This window comes from Sus scrofa, chromosome 14 (genome assembly GCF_000003025.6).
Source record: "Sus scrofa isolate TJ Tabasco breed Duroc chromosome 14, Sscrofa11.1, whole genome shotgun sequence".
NCBI lineage: Eukaryota > Metazoa > Chordata > Mammalia > Artiodactyla > Suidae > Sus > Sus scrofa.
The window spans coordinates 137,244,219-137,256,407 of record NC_010456.5 but is presented as its reverse complement, the minus strand read 5'-3'; the positions used below and the strand labels follow the sequence as shown (position 1 = coordinate 137,256,407).

Below are 12,189 nucleotides of genomic sequence, written 5' to 3'. Positions count from 1 at the left end.
CACTGAGCCACAACGGGATCTCTGAGATAAGAGGACTCATCCTTTTTAAAGAAGCCAGGACCCTAACGGTCCCTTCAAAGCTAGAGAGGAGCAGCTTCTGAGTCTAGCAGCCCGGGTCGTTCTGTGACCCATGGGAGGAAAAGAAGTCTTTGGAGAAAGGCTGCATTGATGGCTGAACCGGGGGCACACGGAAGCTCCCAGGCTAGGGGTCGAATCGGAGATGCAGCTGCTGGCCTACGCCACAGCCACAGCAATGCCAACCCGAGCTGTGTCTGTGACCTACACCACAGCTCACGACAATGCTGGATCCTTAACCCACTGAGTGAGGCCAGGGATCGAACCTGCATCCTCATGGATACCAGTCGGGTTTGTTTCCACTGAGCCACGACGGGAACTCCCTGCGCTGGCAGTCTTGAGGTCAGAATCAAATCCCACAGTTGGGTCATTTCCCCCCCCCCAGCCCCCGCCAACCCCCATGGTCCACACAGCGTTCCTGGTCTTCCTGGGGAGCAGCGCTGGAGACCCAGTGGGGAAGAGGACGGCCGGGAGCTGAGAAGGTTCGGGACAGGGCGCTCCAGAGAGGCTCTGTGCCTTCACCCTCGACCTTCGTTCCTCCTGCTCCTGGCCACTGTCACTTCTGGGGAGGGTGGGGTGTGTGAGATGCCTCTTGGCTCTCGAGGTCCATCAAGGAACAAGGTGACCGTGGGGGTCAAATTTTATAGGCGATCGACCCCCTGATATCACAGCTCCCTACCATCCGCACTGGCTATTGACACTAAGCTGAGGCTCCGGAGAAGCCCGAAGGAGCAGGACGAAGGGGAGCAGTGACGAGCCCACCCGAGTGACAGCTGCAGTGTCTCTATGACCAAGAGAGGGAATGGCTCTCAGGCGACAGTACCTGATTGAATGTGACCAGGAAGTCTCGAACACTGATGGCTTCAGAAAGGGTATCGCTCTTGAGTTCTATCGTGATGTCCCCGTGGGTCACCGCGCCCTCTGTCGGCCAATACTGGTAGCATTTATCCTTGGGGATAAAACAAAAATTTAAGTCACCTAATAATTTGGTGCTAGTCGTTTGGATGCCCTGACGCAGCACTGCTCTCAAACCATTTGATGTATTTCGTCTGACCAAGAAAGTAATAGACGAATACGAATTTGAATGCTGTTAGTACCTGTTGATCAGGGGAGCAGAGTAGAGAGTCTAGAAACAGACACACGTGTATTTGGAACTTGATACAGCACAGAGGTGACAAGACAAAAAAAAGAGGCCAGTCAGTAAGTGGAGCTGGAAGGCCAGTTTTCTCTATGGATCCCTAACTCACATCCGGGCTGATATCAATGCCCCGGCCCCTCCTGGAGTTGGGCAGCATAGAACCTGTGCTACCATATAGGGTAGCCTTGAACCTTATTATAAACAAGGAGACAGAGTCAGACAAAGTCAAAAAACTGTGAAAAAAAATCTTTTCATTTTTTGGGTACAGATTCACCAAACAAGAACCCCAGAGAACAAGCCGACCAGGACACAGAAGACTGCAATATCAGATGATAATAAAATTAACTCCATGTCATCAACAAACATTAAGAGAGTGAAAAGACAAGCCATCAGCTGGGGTGAGACGTCTGCAATAGATACAACCAACAAGGGATCAGCACCAAGAATCTGTCAAGAAGTCCTCTACCTCAATAAGAAACGGGCAGACGAGCCACTAGAAAGATGAGAGAAAAGCATGAACAGGTACCTTTGCACGGGAAGAGACACGCCCCATCTATAAATTCACGAGGTGCTACCTGATCTCATAGGGATGAGAGAGCTGCAAGTCAAAGCCACAAAGAGGTGTCAATACCTATTGAATGAACAAAAATGAGGCTGCCAGACAACCCAGGGGATGTTGCTGAATGACACTGATCCAATGTCCACTTGGGAACCACAAATGCTTTGGGAAGCCACCTGGAACTGTCTTGCACATTCAAACTTTCACACACGTTCCCCTGTGCGCTTTGTCTCTTTGGAACCTACTCTTCCTCATGCAGACACAGAAGAGAAGGCACCCCTAACACTGTGAAACAACAGAATGGAATCACCCCAAATGCCCATGTCAGGAGAAAGGACAGATAAATGGAACAGGATGGACAGCTTGAGGCACGGAGCACACGGAAACGATGAACGAGGCACAATTAGCGCGTCGACAAAAGAAAATATCGAATGCATAACTTTGAGTGGAACGAGCAGGTCCTGGAATGATACCTTTTTATAGAAAGTCCCAAAACAGGCAAAACTGAACAGTAATTTCTCCAGGAATACATACATGTGCTACTAAAAGACCAAGTCGAGAACACACCCACTGGGGTGGCTTCAACCAAAAAGATAATGATGAGTGTTGACGAGGACGGGGAGAAACTGGAACTCCTGCACATTGCTGGTAGGAACGTAAACAGGGCAGCTGCTTTGGAAAGCAGCCTGGCAGCTCCTCCAGATGTTAAGTGGCCCAAATGTGCAACGTAGTTATGAGCTGGCCCAGCACACGCATCCCTAGGTACCTGCCTAAGAGAAATGAAAATATACGTCCATGTAAGAACATGTCCATGAGTGGTTTTTTGGTTTGTTCGTTTTGCTTTTTAGGGCTGCACCCGTGGTACATGGAAGTTCCCAGGCTAGGGGTCAAATCGGAGCTGCAGCTGCTGGCCTCCACCACAGCCACAGCCACAGCCACGTGGGATCCAAAGCTGTGTCTGCAACCTACACCACAGCTCACAACAACGCCAGATCCTTAACCCACAGAGCGAGGCCAGAGATTGAACCCGCATCCTTGTGGATACTAGTCAGATTCGTTTCTGCTGCACAAGGACGGGAACTCCTGTCCACGGATGTTAAAAGCATCATTCATGACAGCCCAAGACCGGAAGCAATCCACATGCCCCCCACTACTGAACGGATAAGCAAAATGTGGTCTGTCCATACAATACACAACGTAAAAGCGTGAGGAACGGAGTCTCGGATAAACCTCGAGCACAGTGGGCTACGTGAAAGCACTCGATCCCAAAGACATGTTCAAGGGGGCCATTTGTATGGAATGTCCAAAGAGCCAAATCCATATCGTCAGAAAGTAGACTGGGGGTTTCAGGGTCTTGGGGGAAGGGGGTAGTAACTGCTCATGGGTATGGGGTTTCCTTGCGGGGGCAGTGAAAATGACCTGGTGTTAGTGAGACTCTGTGACTGTACTAAAAGCCACTGAATTGCACCCTTTAGAAAGATGGATTGCATGTACGTAAGACGTTAGAAAAAGCAAAGCAATCGAAACACACATTCAGGGTGGCAGTTACCTCTTGGGAGAGATCAATGCGCATTATTGGCAAAGGTTTGGTTTTGCAGCTGGACAGTGGGTTCACAGGTGTTAGGACGTTATGAAATAAAAACAAGAAGGCCTGGGAAAAAGGAAACATTTAACGCATCCCCCTCTACCAGGACTCTAGGAATTAGGCAGCCCTATCAATGCCGATGTCTTTTTGTCCCGAAAAAAAAGTGAATGCATAGGCCTTCCTCTCCAACAGGCTGTGATCAAATTTGCATTTGTGGCAAACACAGAACCGCAGGTTGGGTAAAAATGTAGGCTGAGAACAAAAGCCAGAGGCAGTTACGGTGGGGATGGGGGACGGGGGAGGGGGAAGGGGGCCGTGGAAGAAACTCTCGTCCCCGACCTTGCTCCCTCCTCAGCAGATGCGACCTGGCCCCACGCTTGACAGCAGGTGGGACCCTGGCCAGGAGCAGGCGGGACAGGCGGGGCGGGCGGGGAGGGCGGGCCCGGGGCGCCCCTGACCTGCTCTCTCTCCTGGACCTCGGTCAGCATGACGATGGCGTGGCACTTCCACTCCCAGATCATCCTCCAGAAGTCCTCCACCGTGTGCGCCAGCGGCCCCTGGGTGGCGATGAAGTAGTCCTTCTGCCGGTAGCCCTTCGGGGGAAGCAGAGGTTAGAGCCCACGGCCTTCGATCCCGCGTCCCCCGAGGGAGGCGTGGGGACCGCCCGCGGCTGGAAGAGGGCGGGTTTCCTCCAGGCGTCCAGGTCCAGGGCCTGAGCCGAGCCCCAGCTGGCGCATGCGCACAAACACACGCTCAGAAACCAGGTCAAGATGCTCAGGCTGGACAGGCCCCCCTCCGCCCCCAAGTCTCCCCTGAATGCGCGTTAGGGACACCTGCTTGGGCCAGCTTTTTTTTTTTTTTGCCTTTTCTAGGGCCGCACCACTGGCATATGGAGATTTGCTAGGGGTCTAACCGGAGCTGTAGCCACCAGCCCAGACCAGAGCTACCGCAACGCGGGATCCGAGCTGCGTCTGCGACCCACACCACAGCCCACGGCAACGCCGGATTCTTAACCCACTGAGCAAGGCCAGGGATCGAACCTGCAACCTCATGGTTCCTAGTCGGATTCGCTAACCACTTTGCCACGACGGGAACTCCCTGGGCCAGCTTGAGTCTAACACGTCTCTACGCATCACCACCGAGTTAGCCCCGAAGGAGGGCAGAGAGCTGGGTGTGGAGTCAGAGGACGTGGGTTCAGATCCCAGGCCCACGTGACCCCTGGTCCAGCGGTCGCAGCCGCCAATGAACGTTCTCACGCGGACGAGGGCACCGCGCTCTCTCCTGCCCGTTCTTCAGCTGACTCTGCTGTGCACGAGGCAGCCTGCGCCTGGGCCGTGACACAGTCGTGTGGTCCACGCAGAGCTCATGCGAGAGAGAGGCCTGGGCAAGCAGGGTCATGATGTATTAAAAGCAAAAGAGGGCGCTCCCGTCGCGGCTCAGGGGTAACAAACCCAACTAACATCCATGAGGACTCGAGTTCAATCCCTGGTCCCACTCCTTGAGTTAAGGATCCAGCATTGCCACAAAATGCAGTGCAGGTCGAAGATGTGGCTTGGATCCTGTGTTTCGGTGGCTGTGGTGTAGGCCAGCAGTTGAAGCTCTGTTGCGACCCCTAGCCTGGGAACTTCCATGTGCCGCGGGTGTGGCCCTAAAAAGCAGAAACAAACAAAAAAGCAAAATGAGAAAATAGTGCGTTACTTAACCTTCTACCTACATCCCCTGTCCCCGCAGTTCCTCATTCATTCTTTAAAGCAAGTGATTCTGCTAACGAAAGGGTTTGGATCGCTGGGGGCGGGCCCGCCCCTCTGATTGGGAGGGCGAGTTAGTCCACCGTCTGCGTGCTCACAGAGGGGGAGCCCGTGGGTCCAGGCCAGGCACACAGGCGTGGCGGGGCCATCGTACTCACGTCTATAAAGGAGGCATTGATGTAATCCGTGTACTCCTGGCCCCTTTTCATGGAAAGGATCACGCGGTTGAAATCATCTGCAAAGCAGTGATTTGGGTCAGTACGAACCCCATCCTGGAAACTCGAATGCGCGGCGGTGAACTTCCGAGATAGAAGGCTCATTCATAAAATCCCTAAAGAAAGCCATCGCCTCGGAAGGTTTACTTTTTTTTTCTTTTATGGCTGCACCTGCGGCATGTGGAAGTTCCCAGCCTAGGGTTGAACGGAAGCTGCATCGGCCACCTACACCGTGGCTTTTGGGGCAACAAGGGACCCTTAACCCACTGAGTGAGGGCAGGGCTCGAACCTGCGTCCTCGCAGAGACAATGCTGGACCCTTAACCTGCTGAGCCACAATGGGAACTCTGGAAGGTTTACTTTCTGAAATAGGTGGATTAGGAGTTCCCTGAGAAGGAGCTCCCTGGTGGCATAGTGATGAAAGGATCTGGCTTTGTCACTGCTGTAGCGCCCGTCTGATCCCTGGCCCAGGAACTTGTGCATGCTGTGGGCACAGCCAAACAAACAAACAAAACAGGCTAATTAAAGGGGCCCGGGGAGGTTGCCTTTTGTCAGGAAAAGCTCTAAAATAATCCACGTGTTTTCATTTGTCATAAATGGAGGTAATTCATACTGAAATGGGAAGCATTAAGGGCACTGCGTTGAAGGAATAAAAGGGGTTTGTCCAGGCAGGTCACCCAGAGCAGCCGGCCGGGGACATCACCGCCGCAAAGACCCCAGGGTCTGAGGCTGAAGAGAGCTTGCTCAGCCTGCACGCCAGGGTGGGGGGCAGGTCAGTCTGTGCGGGGTACATGGAAGGGAGGTTTGGAAGGAAGGTCCCCTCCCCCTCAAGGCAGGCGCCCTCCCCCTCCCTCTGGGTCTTCCGATGCCTCAGCTCCTGCCAGCCCCGCGGACCTTCCCTCCCTCAGGACCCCCGGCGCCCTGCTGCCTCCTCTGCCCACAGCCTGCTGGTCCCAAGGCCACTCCCTCGAAGATAGCGGCTGAGCTCCTTCCAGCTCCTGCTGCACAGCCTGGGCCTGGACCCCACTCGGTGTATGGGGGGCGGGAGGGGGGCGGGGGGGGGATCCCTCCTCTGCCCAGGCTTGTAGGAGGATCGAATGACATGGACAATCAGGAGGCACTGAGTCAGGTCTGAAGCTAATCTCTCCGCTTCCAGGAAGTCCTCCCTCTCCTGCCTCCAAGCCCAGGTCACAAGCTGGCCGTCTGACACCCACAGGACCCTCTGTGTCACTCATGCCTCCACGGGGGGGCATTCTCCTCCCCACACTTGCCAGGGCGCCCTGCCCCTGACCCCTGGTTCACAGAGGTAGGTGCTCAATGACTTCTCAGTGACTGAGCCGCAGGGGACCAGTCCACCGGCACTGCCTCGGGGCTTCACTCGGCCCCGGCTGGGCTGACTTACACGGGATGATCTGGATGACCCTGGCCTTCTTCATGTTGGCCGGCAGGTTGCCTGTCCTCATGTTCTCTTTCATGATCCGGACGTTTGTCAGTTTCTGCAGCCAGGAAGGACACCGTCATGCAAGGAAGGCAATGGCAGTTCTACAGCACTGCTCTCAAGGGCGCCTGCTCCCAGGAAACACCTGTCTCTGTCTCCAGATACTTCTCTCGGGGAAATAAAAGAAGGCACGACATGCCCTCCTCCACGGGTGGCCGCTAAGCTCTGAAAGCCCCCTCTCTTCCTCCCTGGAAAAGTCACGGGCAGGTCGGCCCCCTGCTCCTTCTGGGGTCCACCCAGAGGGGAAGCGATTGAAAGTGCCCGCGTGTGAGTGGCACCTGTCTTCCTTGGGAGCCGGCCGGCACTCACCCGGAACTCCTCCTCCAGCCCGACCTTGTCGAAGTGGGTGGCGGCGCCGTGCAGCGTCTGCAGGTGCTTCTCCAGGGAGGACACGTCCAGCTCGGTGTCCCCGTAGAGGTAGTACTCCAGTAAGGCCTGGTAGATGAACGTGTACTGCATCTGCGGGGACAGCCAGGGAGCTCGGCGCGGGCCCTTCTCTTTGTGCAGAGGGAAGGGGGCTTGGGGACGAACGTCAGATCAATGGCCATTATAAGGGCCCTGCCTGGCCTTCACTAAGGTCCACGTGACCGGGGGGCGGGTGGTTCCTGAGGACACTCTCCTGGCCAGGCCCCTTCCGGGGGAGAACGCACGCATCCTGGCGCGTCTGGGTTTGCTTGGCAAAACCCCCGCAGGGGCGAGGGGCTGGGCTGCAGGAGGGCGCTACTCACGTCCGTCTGAACCATCTGAGGGCGCTGATTGCGGATCCTGGACACGAACTCGAAGACGTCCACCTTCTGCTCCGCGTGCATCATGTCCATCATGGCGTCGATGACGATGAAGGTGCCGGTCCGGCCCACGCCCGCGCTTGGGGAGAAAGGAAGATGCCACGGGCTGCATCCCTCTCCCCCGAAGTGACCGGGAACAGCCTGCAGACGGGACAGGGGGACAGGCCGCCCGGGAAGGGGGACGTAGCCTCCCCACCGAATACAAGTCTCCGGGTTAATAAGAGCAAGTCCCTGTGAGGCCACCAGAGGGCACCACAACCGTAGTGAAAAGACCGCCAATCGTTCCTTTGAAGACTTAAAAGGCTTGTGGACGAGAACTGGAAGCTGTACTGGTCATTTTTCCTCTATTGCCAAATGTTGTCTTCTCGTTATCCCTGGTGCAACCGGATTTTTGTCTTTTTCCTTTTTTGGCCACCCTGCGGCATATGGAGTTCCCAGGCCAGGGATCAGATCTGAGCCGCCGCTGCAACCTCTGCCACAGCTGCAGCAACACTGGATCCTTTAACCCACTGTGCCGGGCCGGGGCTCAAACCTGCATGATGCCTGGTGCAGCAGAGATGCTGCCGATCACGTTATGCCGCAGGGGGATCTCTGGCATTGCTCTTTTTTTTATGTCACGCTTGATATGGCTTTTCCAGGTTCTTCATGAGAAAGAAGGACCCCAGGCCAGGTCTGCTGAATCCCAAGGAATGGGGGACCCCAGCTGGCTCCGTCTGGGATCCCAGCCCTCACCCTGGGCTGGCTGGAGCCAGCTGGTCCTTAGGGGCTCCGCTGAGAGGTCTCAGGAAGCTGCTCAATTCCATTCCCAGGCTTGGCTTTCTTCCCCTCCCAGGGGTCTTCCTCCCGCACCCCACAACCTGCTTCATCTAGATTCCCCACCAGCGGTGCAGGTGTCTCCCCCACGCCCAGGACTCAGCGAGCACACCAGCCAACAACCGCTGGACGAATAAACCCCTGAGGGCCTAGATGCATGTGTGCAGCGCACACCAGAACTGCACGCAGCAGCCCAGGGCATCTGTCGCTTGGTGAGCTGGGCTGCCTCCTTCCGCCCTGCAGCCTTAACCTCTTTTAAAGAAGGAAAGTGATCTTTTAAACAACAGGCTCACAACTTAATGAAGGCGCACACGTTCCTCTTTTGGGGGGGCGGGTAGTACCGCTCTTTCCATCTAGTCCCCCAAATGTTGCTAAATCAGGCAGTGGAGCCCCTCCCATCGGGGGGACTCCCCGCTCCTTAAATGGGGAGGGGACATGAGAGCCTCTGCAGGAGCCTCAATTCTTTACAACGTAAGAGAAAGTCATCAGGTGCAGAGCCAGGCGAAGACGCCCCACCCAACAGGTGCATGGAAGGGGCCAGGGAATGGCTGAATCGGTGTTGTGGGGGGCACGGAGGAGGAGGCTTCCAGAATCCAGGAAGCCCAGGTGCCTGCGGGGCAGGGGTGCGGCTCCTGCCAAGAAGCAGCCAAAGGGACCAGGCTGGTTCCACCAGGCAAAGCCCTGGTCCAGGTGGTCCTCTCCTGCTGGGCTCTGGATGCTGGTGTGCAGCTCAGAGTTGTACTAAAGACCCCTCCTTGTTTCTCCAGGGACCACGTGGCAGGCGCACTGGTTCTTTTTAAGGGATGAAGAAGGAGACGGGGAGGGTGAGTGTGGGAGCAGGGAAAGAAACCACAAAGCCCCCGCTCTCAGCTGTCCATGCTCTTGAGCCCCAGGAGACCCCGTGTGAAGATGAACTTGGAGGATGGGAGGTGAAGTCCCTCCCCCCGGAGCTCCAGGGGCTGCCAGCTGCTCGATTCTCTTCCCCGAGCCTGGGGGGATCTGGTTGGCCTGAACTCCTGGTGGGACTCGCGGTCACCACATGACCTGGGGCCAGGCAGTGCGCAGACCACCCATCTGCCCGCCTGCCCTGGGGGCGGGGTGGGGGGGCTCGGCTCCAGTGGAGAAGCCCAGACTGGGAGAGGAGGGCTTCCCTTCCCCACACATAAAAACGCACCGGCAAAGCAGACTGCAAGGAGGAGGGAGAACCTAGAGCTGCAGTAGCAACAGTGAAATAAAATGTGACCACAGAGAGGCAACTTGTGTGATCGATGGCAAAGCCTGAGGTTCATGGCCACCGAGGGGGCCGAGGATGGAGCCCAAGATGAAGGGCAAACCCCCGAGCCCTGGGCACCTGCAGCAAGAAGGAGGCAAGCAGAGGAGGGGCCAGGCACTGGTCAGGAGGGCACGGTGGGGGTGGGGGTGTGTGGCAGGGAACATTCTTGTCTCTGTGACTTTGTTTTAAAACAGCAAAATGTCTCACACAGGTCAGCATGGCCATCATTAATAAGTGTACAGATAACAAGTGCTGGAGAGGGTGTGGAGAAAAGGAACCCTCCTGCACTGTTGGCGGGAATGTACACTGGTACAACCACTAGGGAGATCAGTGTGGAGGGTCCTCAGAAAACTAAATACAGAACTACCAAAGGATCCAGCAATCCCACTCTCAAGCATATCTCCAGACAAAACTTTCACTGAAAAAGATACATGTACCCCATGTTCACTACAGCACTATTCACAAGAGCCAAGACATGGAAACCACCTAAATGCCCATCAACAGATGAATGGATCAAGAAGATGTGGTATATATACACAATGGAATACTACTCAGCCATAAAAAAGAATAAAATAATGCCATTTGCAGCAACATGGATGGAACTAGAGACTCGCATACTAAGTGAAGTAAGTCAGCAAGAGAAAGACAAATACCATAGGATATCACTTTCAAGTGAAATCTCAAATATGGCACAAAGGGACCTCTCTACAAAGTAGAAAGAGACCCACAGACATGGAGAACAGACTTGTGGTTGCCAAGGGGGAGGGAGAAGGAGTGGGATGGACGGGGAGTTTGGGGTTAATGGACACAAGCTATTGCATTTAGAATGGATAAGCAACGAGGGCCTGCTGTTCAGCCCAGGGAACTATATCCAATCGCTTGTGATGGAACATGATGGAAGATATTGTAAGGAAAAGAATGTAGATACACGCGTAACTGGGTCGCTTTGCTGTACAGCAGACATTGGCAGAAGCTTGTAAATCAACTATAATAAAAAAAATTAAAAAACAAACAAACATGCACAAGCCAGCTGGCCAACCAGAAGTCCACGGCCTTTTCATGAACACGACTTTTGGCACCAGAAGCCAAACTGGGCATTCAGTCTCGAGCCGCAGAGGGTGTGGATTTGTGCCCTGCCTCTAGGGCTCGGGGAGCCCCAGAGCAAATGAGAGCTCAGTGTGACGATGGCCAGAGGATGCCCCAGTGTGCAGGGCGGAGGGTGACACGTCCTGGAAAAAGCTATCATCCTAGAACCCGCTTTTCTACAACCTGGGGAGTCATCAGAGCGGCGGTGGCGGCGGCTCACACGGGGGGGGGGGCAGGGCTTAGTGTCGGGCGTAGCCCGCCCCCCGTGACAGTCCCAGCCCCTCCGAGGTTGTCCTTCCCATTACAGACCCTGCAACCGCGGCCGAGAGAGGTCACGGGGCAGCCAGCCAGGGGCAGCCTGGACCACAGACCCAGGTCCCCAGGACACCCTGCCCCGGGCCAGCTCTGTTTCTAGCCCATTTGCTGTGCCTGGGGCATGGCCCCTGGCTCCTCCCAACCTCGTGTGCCCTTGCATTAAGATTTGGGGTTCCCTGCATAAGCTTGTTCCATCTCTGTTCCCAGAGGTGATCTGAGGGTCCTGGGGAAGCGGCGGTGAATGGGAGGGCAAGTGGCCCGACCAGAACCCGCCCCCCACCAGCCTGCACCTCTTAGCTCTTCTCTGTTTTACCTCTGGGGGTCCCCTCAGGTGCCAGGGATGCAAGGGACCATCCCTCCAGCTCTTGCCACGGGATTCTGTGAGCTGCACAGGGAGCTGGGAGGCGCCGACCCCTGCCTGCCCCAGCGGCCACTCACTGGGCATTTTCCCACCAGGGGCCGAGTCCTCCCCGGAGGGCCCGCCCCGTGGCCTGGCCCCGCACATACCTGCAGTGGACCACGGTGGGCCCGGCGTGCGCAGGGGTCAGCGTCCTCACTTTTTTCAGGAATTTGAGCATCCCGATGGGGGTGAAAGGCACTCCAAAGTCAGGCCAGCTGGTGAAGTGCAGCTGGCACACCAGGCGGGGGGCTTTGCAGCCGTCGGGGAGCTGCTGCAGAGACACGGGGAGACGGGAGTAGGTGGGACGTTCTGAGGATGCTTGCTCAGCCGTGGGCAGCCGTGGGCATGTGTGTGCCCGTCAATGAAGGCAGGATGCCCCCGAGTGAGACAGCCTGATGCTCACTGCTGGCTCTGGGCACCATGGCTGCAGGAACAGCAGAGCAGGGCCCAGGGCTCCTGTCCCTGGCCAGGCCAGGCAGCCAGACACATCCCTACAGCCCCAGCACTACGGACCCCACCGGTCAGCAGGTAAGTGGCCACAGTCCAGTGTGCCTCAACTTTATGCCTTTGCAACTACCAACAAACAGCATAAGCTTTCACTCTCAAAAGTATCTTCAGTGGGGGCAAAAAGATGTGGTTACCCTACCAGCAGGAGAACCCCACCCCCCAACACACACCCTCCATCAAAACATCTCTCGGG

General features: G+C 56.0%; 1 protein-coding gene across 7 annotated transcripts in view; it reads right to left on the bottom strand.

Annotated features, from left to right (window-relative positions):
* PTPRE (protein tyrosine phosphatase, receptor type E) overlaps nucleotides 1-12,189 on the bottom strand; it is a 162,797-nt gene that overhangs the window by 7,838 nt on the left and 142,770 nt on the right. For 6 of the 7 annotated variants that reach the window (XM_021073749.1, XM_005671573.3, XM_021073748.1 and 3 more), the window contains 7 exons: nucleotides 11,597-11,760; nucleotides 7,546-7,681; nucleotides 7,127-7,276; nucleotides 6,722-6,815; nucleotides 5,264-5,340; nucleotides 3,816-3,950; nucleotides 899-1,024 (listed from right to left, as the gene is read on the bottom strand). In XM_021073749.1, the coding sequence (XP_020929408.1) occupies nucleotides 899-1,024; nucleotides 3,816-3,950; nucleotides 5,264-5,340; nucleotides 6,722-6,815; nucleotides 7,127-7,276; nucleotides 7,546-7,681; nucleotides 11,597-11,760 (882 nt within the window). The remainder of the gene's footprint in view (nucleotides 1-898; nucleotides 1,025-3,815; nucleotides 3,951-5,263; nucleotides 5,341-6,721; nucleotides 6,816-7,126; nucleotides 7,277-7,545; nucleotides 7,682-11,596; nucleotides 11,761-12,189) is intronic. The other variant, XM_013983885.1, reaches the window with a different exon arrangement.